This window comes from Vulpes lagopus, chromosome 3, assembly GCF_018345385.1.
Source record: "Vulpes lagopus strain Blue_001 chromosome 3, ASM1834538v1, whole genome shotgun sequence".
Classification (NCBI taxonomy): Eukaryota; Metazoa; Chordata; class Mammalia; order Carnivora; family Canidae; genus Vulpes; species Vulpes lagopus.
In genome coordinates this window covers 101175214-101190756 of record NC_054826.1, presented here as the reverse complement: position 1 = coordinate 101190756, position 15543 = coordinate 101175214, and the positions used below count along the sequence as shown (strand labels likewise).

General features: G+C 38.5%; 1 protein-coding gene across 3 annotated transcripts in view; it reads right to left on the bottom strand.

The window, feature by feature from the left end:
- Nucleotides 1–15543, bottom strand: part of RNF216 (ring finger protein 216) — a 165974-nt gene that overhangs the window by 132109 nt on the left and 18322 nt on the right. For all 3 annotated transcript variants that reach the window (XM_041747971.1, XM_041747972.1, XM_041747973.1), the window contains exons 2-3: nt 11914–12049; nt 4766–4899 (exon numbers count right to left, since the gene is read on the bottom strand). In XM_041747971.1, the coding sequence (XP_041603905.1) occupies nt 4766–4899; nt 11914–11980 (201 nt within the window). In that variant the 5' untranslated portion in view covers nt 11981–12049. The remainder of the gene's footprint in view (nt 1–4765; nt 4900–11913; nt 12050–15543) is intronic.

Here is a 15543-nt window from a genome sequence, read left to right as displayed (position 1 = left end):
GCCTGCCTTTGGCCCAGGGCGCGATCCTGGAGACCCGGGATCGAATCCCACGTCGGGCTCCCGGTGCATGGAGCCTGCTTCTCCCTCTGCCTGTGTCTCTGCCTCTCTCTCTCTCTCTATCATAAATAAATAAAAAATAAAAATAAAAAAAAAAAACAAAAAAAAAAAAACAAAGAGGCTTAATATGACTAGCCACTGGGAAATGCAAATCAAAACCATGAGATACCACTTCATACCTACAAGGATGGTTGTAATAAAAAAGATACAACTAACAATTGTTTGAGAGAATATGGAGAAACTGAAACCCTTGTACACTGCTGGTGGGAATGTAGGACAGAGCAGCTGCTATGGAAAACAGTCTGGTAGAGTAGACCAGAGTTATCACAGGATTCCTAGGTATAGAAACGCTATGGTCTGAGTCTGAATGTCTGTGTCTCCCTTCCTGACCCTCATGAATGGGATTAGTGCCTTTGTAGAACAGGTTCCAGAGAGATCCTTAGCCTCTTCCACCAAGTGAGGACACAGTGAGAGGTGTTGGCTATGAACCAGAAAGAGGGCCTTCACCAAAACACAACCACACTGGAGCCTTGATCTTGGACTTACCAGCCTCCAGAACCGTGAGCAATAAATTTCTGTTGTTTATAAGTTACCCAGTCAGTGTATTTTGTTATAGTAGCTGGAACAGACTAAGACAATAATGAAGGAAGAAAAAAAAACATGTCCACACAAAAACTGCTACATGAATGTTCATAGCAGCATTAGTCATAACAGGAAAAAGGGGAAGTATCCCAAATGTCTTTCAATTTTGATGAATAGATAAACATGTGGTACATCCATACAATGGAATATTGTTTGGCAATAAAAAGGAATGAAGCACTGATTTATGCTACATCACAGATGAATCTTAAATACATTAAGCTAAATGAAAGAAGGCTGTCACAAATAAAACCACATATTATATGATCCCATTCATATGAGATCTCCATAAAAGGCACATGTATACAGACAGGAAGTAAATCAGTGGTTGCCTAGGGTGGGGTGCAGAGGATGGTGGGGGGGGGATTAGCAATCATGGTTAACGGGCACAGGGTTTCCTTTTGGGATAATGAAAATGTCCTAAAATTGACTGTATTAATGGCTGAAAAACTGTAAATACATGAAAAACTATCGAACTGTATCCTTTTTTTAAAGTAGGCTCCATGCTCAGCGTGCAGCCCAAGCGGGGCTTGAACTCATGACCCTGAGTGAGATCAAGACCTGAGCTGAGATCAAGAGTTGGGAAGTTTAACCAACTGATCCAGCCAGGTGCCCCTGAACTGTACACTTTAAATGGATGAACTGTATGGTACGTGAATTCTATCTCAAAGAAGTTGTTTTAAAAAGGGAGAGATCCTATGAAGAAGCCCTAGTGAGAGCAATGCCTGCCAGCTTCCAGCTGCTCCAGTCCCCTGCGGCCCCAGCTTCAGCACTGTGACGACAGCCACACAAGACATCCTAAGCCAGAACCATCCAGCTGAGCCCTTCTCAAATTCCTGATCCACAGAAACAAATGACTGTAGCTGTTTCAAGCCATTAAGTTTTGAGGTAATATATAATGGCAGTAAGTAACCAGAATAATAATATAAAATAATAATGAGTAACCCAAGAAGTCAGTAAAAGGATAAAATAAATGTTAAAGAAGCATGTTAAATATGCTAAAGCAGAAGAAAAGCATTCAAAACAAAAGCAGAAACTAATAAGAGAACAAATGGAAGCACTAGAACATCAATCTCAAAGCAGTTTCTTTGGTAAAGGAGAAAAGGGAAGGAAGGAAGGTAATGTTAGTTCATCAAATTAGGGAAAGGGGACAAAAACACAAGTATACAAAACAAAACAGATGGAAGAACCACAGAGGACAGAGAGAATCAGGTTATTTAATTTTATTAAATACACTAAAAAAAAAACTCTAAAGAAATGATTTTGTAGGAAAATATCAGTGAACAAAACTGGTACTAAAAGCAACAGAACGGCAGCCCTGGTGCCCAGCAGTTTAGCACTGCCTTGCGTCCAGGGCGTGATCGTGGAGACCCGGGATTGAGTCCCACGTCGGGTTCCCTGCATGGAGCCTGCTTCTCCCTCTGCCTGTGTCTCTGCCTCATTCTCTCTGTGTCTCTCGTGAATAAATAAATAAAATCTTAAAAAAAAATAAAAGTGACAGAAGGGGCGCCTGGAGTGGCTTGGTAGGTCAAGCATCCGACTCTTAGTTTCAGCTCAGTTTATAATCTCAGGGTCGTGAGACTGAGCCCAGCGTTGGGCTCCAATACTTAGCTTGGAGTTGGCTTGAGGGTCTCTCGCTCTGCTCCTCCCATACTCTCTAAAATAAAAAAATAAATCTTTAAAAAAAGAAGTGGCAGAAGGTGGCACCTGGGTGGCTCTCTCAGTTCAGTGTCTGACTACTGATTTTGGCTCAGGTCCTGATAGCATTGATTGTTGAGTTTGAGCCCTACATTGGGCTCCATTTTGGGTGTGCAGCCTACTTTAAAAAAAAGGTGACAGAAAAATCTAGAAATGTTAATTACCAGAGAGAAACCCAAAATAGTTTCAAAGAACTGGCCTCCAAGATAAACAACAGCCCAAATGCCTGTTGGGTAGTGTAAATCCTACCAAATTTGTAAGGAATAGGTAATGCCAATGTTATTTAAAATAGTATCAAAGCACAGGAGAAAAAAGAAAACTTCTAAATTCTTTTCCTGAAATCTGACTCAATCACATTTATAATAACCCTATCAAAGATAGCATAGGTACACACATATACCTATGGGCCAATATCACTCATGAGGTCTATGGAGAAAACCCCCCAAAAAATCTTAACAGATGGACTCTACAGGCTTATTACCATTACATTATAATACTATTACCAAGCAGAGTCTATGGAGGGACAGCAAAACAATTTACATTAATGGAACGAAGAAAAATTTTATGATAATCTCTACAAATGCTGAAAGGGAATTTGATAGAATTCTATATTTACTAATAAAAACTTAAAGTAGATAGCTACTTCCTTAACATACTTTGAAAAATTGTACCTCAAGCAAAAAGCCACCATCTCATTTAGTGAAGAAACATTGAAATTGTTTCCATTTATGTCAGTGGGTATTTTTCTCATTCCTATTACAATCATTAAAATTTTTGAGAAGGTATTAATTTAACATAATTAGATAAGATAAAGACAAATATAAAAACTGGAAAAGAAGAAACCGCAAGATCATTATTTGTAGACAGGTCAGATACCATCCCAAGACAGGTTCATAGGGTCAACTGAAAAACAACTATAGATAATAAAAATAAGATGAAGTTAATATAAAATTAATACTAAGACCAATATACTCCTAAATTTATTTTTTTTATTTTTTTATTTTTTTAAATTTTTTATTTATTTATGATAGTCACACACAGAGAGAGAGAGAGAGAGGCAGAGACACAGGCAGAAGGAGAAGCAGGCTCCATGCACCGGGAGCCTGACGTGGGATTCGATCCCGGGTCTCCAGGATCGCACCCTGGGCCAAAGGCAAGCGCTAAACCGCTGTGCCACCCAGGGATCCCTAGACTCCTAAATTAAAAAAAAAAAAAAAAAAAAGTTGGGATACCTGGGTGGCTCTAGTGGTTGAGAGTCTGCCTGTGGCCTAGGGTGTGATCCTGAGAGTCCTGGGATCACAGGGATCAAGTCCCATACTAGGTTCCCTGCATGGAGCCTGTTTCGCCCTCTGCATCTGTCTCTGCCTCCTTCTATGTCTCTCATGAATAAATAAGTAAAATTTATTTAAAAAAAAAAAAAAAAGTTAAAAGGTACAGGAGAAGAGGAAAGATGCCATTTATAAAAGTGATAGAAAAGATAAGATAACCAGGAAGAAAATTAACAAAAAATGTTTAAGATTTAGGGACAACTGGGTGGCTCAGTGTTTAAGTGTCCGCCTTTGGCTCTGATCATGATCCCAGGGTCCTGGGATCGAATCCAACATCGGCTCCCTGTAGGGAGCCTACTTCTCCCTCTACCTATGTCTCTGCCCCTCTGTGTCTTTCATGAATAGATCTTTAAAGAAAAAACTGTTTAAGATTTATAGTAAGAAAAATTCAAAATGCTCTAGCTGAGGGATACAAAGAAAGGTTAGACCAAATGGAATGAGAAAGTTAGAATATATTGAAAATATTATAATATTAATATTATAAAATATTGTTCTAAGTTTAACAGTAAGATTTGTTTTGAATTCATTGATCTGCCTATTGGAGTTAGAAAAGCTGAGGCCAAAATTTATGTAAAAATATAAGCACAGGGGTGCCTGGGTGACTCAATGGTTGAGCATCTGCCTTTGGCTCAGGTCATGATTCCAGGGTCCTGGGATTGAGTGCCGCATCTGCTCTCCACAGGGAGTCTGCCTCTCTGTCTCTCATGAATAAATACATAAAATCTTAGAAACAAACAAACAAACAAACAAAAAAGGTTGTAGTAATTATAAGAGTGCAGAGTAGTGCACGAATAGTCACAGCAATACTGGAGAAATCGAGAAACAGACCAAACACAGGGCTTCTAAAGCATGGGGCATTAGGCAGTGTAGAAAGAGGCTGTTCTCAAAGATACAGGACAACATATACACAGAGCCACAGTACAGCAGAAGTGGTGCTCTCAGCTGTCCTACAACAAAGCCCCAACACCCACTGCTACGGGGACAAAGAATCAGATCACTAACTTACAAAAATGCCTCCTCATGGTAAGTTTAAGAAAACTCACTTCTGTCAGGATGACATCATCATCCAGGTCCTCTTCATCATGTTGCTGAGGAGCTGGGGTGACCAGCATAGGAATCCCTTCCTCATCAGAGGAGTCAGATATGGTGATGGGTCCATCTCTGAGATTGATCCAGTCTAAAAGGAGGCAGAGAACAAGGTTACCAGATGGATATGATCATATTCAGTCTTTTAATTAAATTTTGGGATGAAAAGGGTCAAGCCTAAAGCCAAATTCATGGCTACTAATGTGTTAGCTTATCTATTCAAGCAGCACACCCACCCAAGTATTAATAGCCAGGTTTCTGTGGTAAGCTTTGCCAATAATACATTTTGGGAACCAACAGAGAAAATCTGACAAGATCATTAACTTTTTCTTATACTAGGTTTGAAAAGTCTTTGTGAAATCTTGACCGCCAATCTTTAAAAATGAAATTATGGTCTCTGACCTCATCTCTATTCCTCCCAGAGAATAAAACATTGTTTTGGAGCACCTAGGTAGCTCGGTCGGTTAAGTGTCTGCCTTTGGCTTGGGTCATGATCCTGGGATCCTGGGTTCGGGCCCCACATCGGGCTCCCTGCTCTGTGGGGAGTCGGCTTCTCCCTCTGTCCCTCCCCCTGCTCATGCATGATCGCGCTCTCTCTCACTCTCTCATAAATAAATAAAATCTTAAAAAAACAAAACATTGTTTTATTCAACTATCTGAAGAAACTTTCACTCAAAAATAGTAAAATTTTCATTTAATATTTAAAATCCCAAAGTTTGCTTACCTTAGCCATAGACCTTAAATATAATTTACACAGTTCATTGTTTCAAACAGCCATTAACATCTATGACAGTAAACAGAACCTTTCTAATTTCCTTTTTTAAATTTTATTATTTTTTAAAGATGAGAGAGCACATGAATATTTGAGCAGGGGGAGCAGCAGAGAGAGAGGGAGGAGAAAAGCAGATTCCTTGCTGTGTGTGGAACCCAACATGGGGCTCAATCTCAGGACCCTGAGATCATGACCTAAGCTGAAATGAAGAGTTAGATGCTAAACTGACTGAGCCACCCCGGGGTCCCATCCTTTTAAGTACAAGTAGAGTTAAGGTAACTAACTACCTGGATACAGTAATTATGTTCAAGGTTTCTAACTCTTTTTATTTGAAAAAATAGAGTATGTCTAATATGAATTACTGGATAACACAAACATAATTTCTTCCCGCCTGGCCCATGGGAATGTTAAAGGTTAAAACAGGCAATGAGGAGAAAATGCATTAAGAGTCCTAGAGGGCAGCCTGGAGTGGCTTAGTGGTTTAGCACTGCCTTCAGCTCAGGGTGTGATCCTGGAGACCCAGGATCAAGTCCCAGGTCGGGCTCCCTGCATGGAGCCTGCTTTTCCCTCTGTCTGTGTCTCTGCCTCTCTCTCTCTGTGTCTCTCGTGAATAAATGAATAAAATCTTAAAAAAAAAAAAAAAAGAGTCCTAGAGAAAAGGTTGGGGGGGGGGGGCCTGTGACCACAAGAAGAAAAGATGCGTTATCATTACAAATGTTGAAATTTCTCTATTAAAGGTTTATATCTTTCTCAAGGTTAATATCTCATTTATTTTTATGGCATCCAACAATTTGAAAAGCAATCTAAAGTCAATTATCTCACTTCATCCCAGTAACGCAGCTGTGTTGAGCCAGGGACAGCAGTTTGCTGCATCTAAGGTCAGATCGCCTAGGTTCAAGTCTCTGTTCTACCACATGCCAGCCACATGATACTATTACCTAACTTCATCAAGCATCCACTTCTTCAACATTAAAAAGGGTTAACAGTGATAGTTTGAGGGGAGAAGGCTCAAACCCACAGCCTGCAATGAGGACAGGCAACCAGAAGTAGCTTAATTCATGAGACAGAATTCTAGATTTTCCTGAGTGTTCTCAATCATTGTATGTCTTTGGTCATTTCTAGTTATTAAATGGTTGTTTATGACAATTTCTTTTTTTGAAGATCCAATTGGCTTTACTAAACATTCATGAATTAGGCAGCACCCCATCTAGCAAGCAGAATGGAGCTCTGGACAATTTTGTCTAATTTTACCACTGGTTTTGGAGAGAGAATTTGCCAACCTCAGTCAGTCATTCCAAAAAACCCACCCTGTGGAGGTCCATTATGAAAAGACGCTGAGGCAGAGGCACTAGACAGCAGGCACAAGGTCAAGAGAGGAAAGGGGTACCAGTTAAACAGCATAATGAACAAGATCCTGGTTGCCTTCTGCTATTTAACTCCCAGAATGCTGGCTGAGAGTCTCAGATTCCATACACAGAAAACTGTAGATTCCAGTCTAGAAGTACCAGCCCAAGAAAAGAACACTTTATCAACAACCTTGGAAGACCCAATGAAAAAGCTGGCTTGAAATCTATCACCTCACAGTGAAGCCTAATGGTTGACAAGATACTCCCCAACACCCCATGTATAACACATTACCCTTTAAAAAATTAACGTACAAAAAAAAATATTAAAAAAAAATAAAAAAATAAAAAATTAACGTACAACAAAGCCTATGAACCAAATGTCTAACTCCATGAATTAATCAAAATGCCCAAACCTGAGTGACCATCACGAAGGTCAGTAAATACAACACTTCCAGCATACTATTAGCCTCCTAACTCCACAGACTAGTTTTGCTTGTTTGAATATACATTCATTTATTTCTGGCTTTCTTGCAAATAACAGGTCCATGTATCCAATGCTGGGGCATGTGCTGTAGCTATCTGCTGTACATAATCCACTATAAGACCATATAGTGGATAAGTTGTAAGTGGATAAGTTATTTATTTTTCTGTCAATGGACATTTGGATTGGTTCCAGTCTTGGCTATTTTGGATAATACTTTTTTTTTTTAAAAAAAGAAAGAAAAACGGGAGGCAGGGGGAAGGGCAGAAAGAAGGAAAGACTTTTTTTTTTTCTTTTTAAAGATTTTTATTTATTTATTCATGAGACACACAGAGAGAGGCAGAGACACAGGGAGTAGGAGAGGCAGGCTCCCTGTGGGGAGCCCAATGTGAGACTCGATCCTGGGCCCCAAGATCAGGCCTCGAGCCAGGCAGATACTTAACTGCTAAGCCACCCAGGCATCCCAAAAGATAGACTCTTAAGCAGGCTCCACACCCAATGCAAAGCCTGACTTGGGGCTTGATCCCATGGCCCTGAGATTATGACCTGAGCCACCTAGGTGCCCCTAATGCTGTCTTAAACACTCTTACACATGTCTCTTGGTATACTCATTTCAGTTGGGTACATTCTAGGAGTGGAAGTGCTGAATCAGGGAAAGCATATGTTCAATTTTTGTGGATGATGCAAACTATTTTCCAAATTGTGCTAATTTAAACTCCCACTAGTAGTGTGGAGTGGGATGGTTCCTGATACTTTGTGTCCTTATTGGAACACAGCCATGCACATTCACCTATATATCATCTATAGTTGCCTTCTCGTTACAACTTACAATGGTATAGTCGAGTAAATTGCCAACAGAGACCATCAGACTTGCAAGGCAAAAATAGTGACTATCTGGACTTTTAAAAGTTTGCCGAGTCCCAGAGATCCCTGGGTGGCTCAGTGGTTTGGCGCCTGCCTTTGGCCCAGGGCGTGATCCTGGAGCCCCGGGATTGAGTCCCACGTCGGGCTCCCGGCATGGAGCCTGCTTCTCTCTCCCTCTGCCTCTCTCTCTCTCTCTCTATGTCTATCATAAATAAATAAATCTTAAAAAAAATAAAAATAAAAATAAAATAAAATAAAAGTTTGCCGAGTCTTCATTTATTCAGTTTTCTTCAAACAAGACATTAGATGCACCTCATAAGCTTCAACAGACTGTATTTTCATTATCATGCAATTCAAATTATTTTCTGATTTCCACTGTGATTTTTTTTTAAAGATTTTATTTATTTATTCATGAGACACAAAGAGAGTGTGCGCGCGCGAGAGTGCAGCAGAGACATAGGCAGAGGGAGAAGCAGGCTCCATGCAGGGAGCCCGACATGGGATTCCATCCCGTGGTTTCCAGGATCATGCATGCCCTGGGCTGAAGGTGGCGCTAATCCACTGAGCCACCTGGGCTGCCCTCTTGAACCGTAAGTCGCACTGAAATGTACTCCCATTTTCCACACATACTGGAATTTTCTAATTATATTTCTGTAATTGATTTACAACTTAATTCCAACATGGTTAGAAAATATAATCTATAGGATTTTAATCCTCTCAAACCTGAAACTTGTTTTGTGGCTCAAAATATGGCCAATTTTGTTAAATACATTAGACTCAGTTTTCCATTTATGTCTATTATGTCAAATTTGTTGATCATGTTCTTCCATGTTCTATATTCATACAAATGTTTGTGTATGCTTGCTGTCTGTCAGTGAAAGAAACCTGTTAAAACCTTCCATTATGACTGTGGATTTATCCATTTCTTTTAGTTTTGTTAATTTTTGCTTTGTATATTTTGACATCATGTTACTGAGTGTCTAGAGATTTGAACTGTTTTGTCTTTCCAGTGTACTAACCCCTGTACCATTATAAACTCTTTATCTTTATTAATACTTCTGGCTAGGGGCGCCTGGGAGGCTCAGTGGTTGAGTGTCTGCCTTTGGCTTAGGTCGTGATCCTGGGGTTCTGGGATCAAGTCTCACATCGGGCTCTTTGCAGGGAGCCTGCTTCTCCCTTTGCCTATGCCTCTGCCTCTCTCTCTGTGGCTTTCAAGAATAAATAAAATCTAAAAACAAAACAAAACAAAACTTCTGGTTAAAATGTTCACTTTATCTGATAACATATAGACATACCAGCTCTTTTTTTGTGCTATTTGCATAATCTTTTTTCATTCCTGTACTTTTCACCTTTATTTTACCTTCATTTTTAAGCCTATTTTCACTGGGTATAAAATTCTTACAATTAAATACTACTCAGCAATTAAAAAGGATTTAATTACTGATACATGCAATGTGGATGAATCTCAAAACATTATATTGGGCAGAAATGTTCAAGTATAAGGAATATATACTGTATGGTTCCATTTATATGAAACTGTAAAGTGACAAAAAGTAGGTCAGTGGTTTCCTTGGTCCAGGAGTAGGGTGAGGACTGATCGTAGATGGGGCATAAAGGAACATTTCTGGGATGACAGAAATGATGTTCCTTATCATGAGTAAAGGGGGTGGTTGTATGGCTATATTTATTTTTCAAAGCTCACTGAACTATATGCTTAAAATGTGTGCATTTAAATAAATTATACCTCAATAAAGATGATTTAAAAATAAACCTACAGGGGCTGGCACAATAAGAATTATTAATACAGCACACAAAAACAAAACAACTCTGCATGCCTGAAAAAAATCCTCATGCTGGGTGCTAAATACACAAAACTCATCTAACAGAAAAATATACCTTCAAAGTGAATAATCTGGGATCCCTGGGTGGCGCAGTGGTTTGGCGCTTGCCTTTGGCCCAGGGCGCGATCCTGGAGACCCGGGATCGAATCCCACATCAGGCTCCCGGTGCATGGAGCCTGCTTCTCCCTCTGCCTATGTCTCTGCCTCTCTCTCTCTCTCTCTCTGTGACTATCATAAATAAATAAAAATAATAAAAAAAAAAAAAAATTAAAAAAAAAAAAAAAACAAAGTGAATAATCTCCCCCAAAGAATTAGTTGTTTGGACACTCTGTTCAGGTAGATTTAAAATCCAGTTTAAAAAGAGCTACAACATTAATTTGATATACATGTTCAAAAAAATTGGAAATGATCACAAATTACGGCTAAGATTTAAAAATTTGTGCATCCACAAAAAATTATGGTTCTCTCACTACCAAGTTAGAATAAACTATTAATAAAATCCTAAAAGAATTAGTACTTCTTTTGCACTCATAATTTACATAGTTTAACCATTTTATTTTTCTCAATTTATCTGCCTAATAAAATCTGCTCAACTTTAAATGCTCTCTGAAAGCCAAGTGTATATAATTTACCCTCTCCTGAGAAAAAAAAAATCATCCTCGTAAGCACAAAATATTATCAATGGGAAAAGACAAAAAAAAAAGTGTAAAATTTCTTCCATGGAATTTTTTTAAAAAGATTTTATTGGAGAGAGAGGGAGAGAGAGAGACAAAGAGAGAGAGAGAGAGTGTATGCGTGCACAGGTAAGGAGAGGAGGGAAGGGGAGGGGACGTGGGGGTGGGTGGGGAGAAGCCAACTACTTGCTGAGCAGGGAGCCCAATGTGGGACTCAATCCCAGGATCATGATCTGAGCCTAAGGCAGACACTTAATTAAATGACTGAGCCACCCAGGTGCCCCCTTCCATGGAATTTATACTTGGAAAAATACTTTTCCTACTCAGCAACATCCATTTTTTCCTTTCAGCCTAGGTGTAAATGTGAATTAGGATTTGACTGGAAACTCCATATGCATTTAGGAATGTTACAGAAATGCAAGCTCCCTTCCCTTTATGAATCAATGAACTTCCCCAAATTTTAAACACTGTAAAATCAAAGAATACATGTTCTAAAATTCCCTATAAGGCAACCAGAATCTTCTGGCAAAAAATAAATCAAGCATCATACTAGGGGGCAAAAATGCTATAGTAGCACTTTCAGATCATACAGATCTGAAGGAGCACTTCTTTGAAGATCTTATTCCTTCAAAAACAGAACTGCCACAGTTTCCATACTCCCACCCCTTAAGAGCCAATGACTGCACATTCACAGCTCATTTTGGCTTGTTCATTAATAGCTTATTAATTTTTTAAAGATTTTATTTATTTATTCATTAGAGACACAGAGAGAGAGAAAGAGGCAGAGACACAGGCAGAGGGAGAAGCAGGCTCCATGCAAGGAGCCTGATGTGGGACTCGATCCCGGGACTCCAGGATCACACCCTGGGCTGAAGGCAGGCGCTAGACCACTAAGCCACCCAGGGATCCCAGCTTATTAATTTTTTATTTAATTTTTAAACTTCATTCATACCAGTATATATCACCATTTGACACAAAATTCTAGTCTCATGAGTCCAATACACCAGATGTTCTAAGGTCCAAAAAATGAAGTATCTCTAGGTTCCTCATAGTGCAAAACAGATTCATTTCAAAAGAACTATGACGAGAAAAAGCAATGATGAAAGGGAAAAAGTGAGAACACTTACCTCGTCCCCTGTGGCAGTGAAAGTTGTTCAAATGAATGACCTCTTCATTATTGTTTCCCTCTGCCATTTTCAAATGCAGACATACACATATGTGTTTACTAATATTTAAACATGGTAAGTATCTGTTCAAAAGGATCTGAAAAAGAAAAAAAAGAACATTAAGAATGCGGGACTGTCAAAACTCTTCCCATGTATTTGGTGAAGGGCATTCTAAGTGATGAAAACACCACTTAAGGAAAAAATAAAAGAATGTGTAACTAAAAGCTAATAGAGGGAGGAAAAATAATAAAAAAATAACTATTCCAAAAGAACATATAGAAGAGAAATAAAAGATCAAAGAACAGATGGAATGTATAAAGAATAAAAAATATTACTTAAAAAATCAATTACAGGAACCTATGGAATGGGAAAAAATATTTGCAGTTCTTAATATCTAGTAAGGGGTTAAAACCCAAAATATACAAAGAACTCCTACAACTAAATAGCCAAAAAGCAAATAATCCAATTTTAAAACAGGGATCTAAATAGACATTTTTCCAATAAAATATTCAAATAACCAACAGGTACATGAAAAGGTACTCAATATCAATCACCAGGGAAATGCCAATCAAAACCAAGAGCTATAGCCTCTCACTTATTAGAATGACTATTACCAAAAGAACAGAGATAACAAATGCTGGTGAGGACACACAGAAAAGGCAGCCCTTGTACTCTACTGGAGAGAATGTAAATTGGTACAGCCACTATGGAAGCTAGTATGGGGGTGTCTCAAAAAATTAAAAATAAGACTACCGTATGATCCAGCAATTTCATTTCTGGGTATATATCTGAAAAAAAAGAAATCACTAATGTTGTCAAGATGTCTGCATCTCCATGTTCACTGCAGCATTATTTACAATAGCCAAGACGCATACACAGCCTAAGTGTTCACTCAATGAGTGGTTCAGTTAAGTGTCTACTCTTGGCTTCTGCTCAGGTTATGCTCTCAGGGTCCTGAGACTGAGCCCCATGTTGGGCTCTGTGCTGAGCTTGTCCCTCCCCCTCTGCTCCTTCCCCTGCTCCCTCTCTCATAAATTTAAAAAAAAAAAAAGAAGAAAAAAAGAAAAAGATGCTAGAAAGTGACTACTATTCAGCTGTAAAAAAGAGGAAAATCCTGCCATATGGCAACATGGATGAACTCTGAAGGCATTATACACACTAAGTGAAATGAGGCAGAGAAAGACAAATAGGATCTCACATATTAGAACCCAATAAAACATCCCAAATGTCCCCAAACACCCAAACTCATAAAAAGTGAGATCACATGTGGTTACCTAGATAGGAGAATTGGATGAAGGAGGTCAAAAGGTACAAACTTCCAGTTACAAAATAAATAGGTAATGGGGCCATAAGGTGCAACATAAGGGCTATAGTTAACACTGCTGCAGGGCACATTTGAAAGCTGCTATGAAAGTAAATCCCGAAAGATCTCATCAAAAGGAAAAAAAACATTTTTCTCTTTTTCTTGGGGGTCCATATGAGATGATGGACATTAAAACTTACTGAGGTGATCACTTTCCAATTTATTTAAGTCAATATTTCATATAACTTAAATAACACTGGAAAATATATTTATGTAACAGACAACATAAGCACTGTTAAGTATAAGAAAAAGCTTTAAAAGGATGGAAAGCAATATCCTGAACATCAAAAACTGTTAAATTCTTAATTTTTTAAAAGATTTTATTTATTTATTCATGAGAGAGAGAGAGAGGGAGAGAGAGAGAGAGGCAGAGACACAGGCAGAGGGAGAAGCAGGCTCCATGCAGGGAGCCCAACATGGGACTCGATCCCAAGACTCCAGGATCACACCCTGGGCCAAAGGCAGGTGCTTAAACCACTGAGCCACCCGGGCTGCCCTGTTAAGTTCTTAATTTAAGATACTTTATTTTTCAGTCATATAATGTCCATCTGATTTTTAAAATAAATTCCAATTCTATGTTGAAGCTCTCCTTTCAACTATTTAATCTTTTCCCTTTTCCCATGAAAACCTCTATGAGACTAATAAAATTGACATAAGAAGTGTTAGAGATGAGTAGGGAGATTTCATCCAGTTCAGAGGGTCAACTCACAGAAGATACAATACTAAATGTGGAAGAATCTGATAACATATAGCTTCAAAATACGTATAACTGAAGTCGACAGACCTAAGGAAGTAAGACAAATCCACACTTAGAGCTGCACAGAAGACTTGAAGAGCACTATCAAACTTGGCCTCATTGACATTTACAGACCACTCCACCCAACAACTGCAGAGCACATACTCTTTCCAAGTATATAGGGAACATTATAAAATGGATTATATCCTGAGTCATAAGGCTAGTCTCAACAAATTTCACAGGCTCGAAATCATACAGTATATTGGTACCTGACAACAGTCAGTAAAAGAAGGGTAACTAGTAAATTTCTAAATGCTGGAAATTAAGCAAACTCAACTCATGGGTTAAAGGAGAAATTACCATGAAAATTAGAAACTACTGTATTTCGACTGGATGAACTAAATGATAATGAAAACAAAATACATCAAAATTCATAGGCTAGAGTTAAAGCAGTGTTTAGAGGGTAATTTCTACATCCAAATACTATTTTAAAGAAGAAAAAAGACCAAGAAATCAATGATCAAAGCCCTGATCTTAAGACGCTAGAAAAAGTGTAATCAAACAGAAAAATAGAAGGCAATTGTTAACAGCAGAAATCAACAAAACAGATATAAACATACAGAGAAAAATCCAAACAAAAAGTTGTTTCTCTAAAAAGATAAACTTCTATTATAATTGATCAAGGAAAAGTGGGAGAAAATACAAATAACTATTATCAGGAATGTAAAAGAAGATACCACTACAGATTCTACAATATTAAAGGAATATTATGAATATTTTTATACCAATTAATCTAAATTTTTTTATTAAAGATTTTATTTATTTACTCATGATGGACAGAAAGAGAGAGAGAGGCAGAGACACAGGCAGAGGGAGAAGCAGGCTCCGTGCAGGGAGCCCGATGTGGGACTCGATCCCGGGTCTCCAGAATCAGGCCCTGGGCTGAAGGTGGCGTTAAACCGCTGAGCCACTGGGGCTGCCCTGAAATTTTGAATGGACAAATTCCTTGAGATACAACTTACCAAAGAAAACTTATTTATAAATTATTTATTTACTCAAGTAATCTCTACACCTACCATGGGGCTCAAACTCACCATCCCAAGATCAAAAGTCACATGCTTTGTGGACTGAGCCAGCTAGGTGTCCCTGAACAAAGAAAATTTTAGGTCTGAACAGAGCTCTACTAAATAAGGAAACTATAGCAGTAATTAATAACTTTCCCACAAAGAATACTAAGTGGAATGAACAACAAAGTCTTTGGATACAAGGCCAATATGTAAAAATGAACACTGTACTAGTAAGAAACAATTAGAAAATAGTATTTTCAAAAGATACTCCTTAGAGTAGCATCAAAAACTATCAAACACCAAGGAATAAATGCAACGAAAGATGCGCCAGATCTTTATACAGAAAACTATAAAATATCACTGAGAGAAACCAAAGAACACTAAGTGAGAGACATACCACATTCGTGGGTTGGAAAGTTCAATTT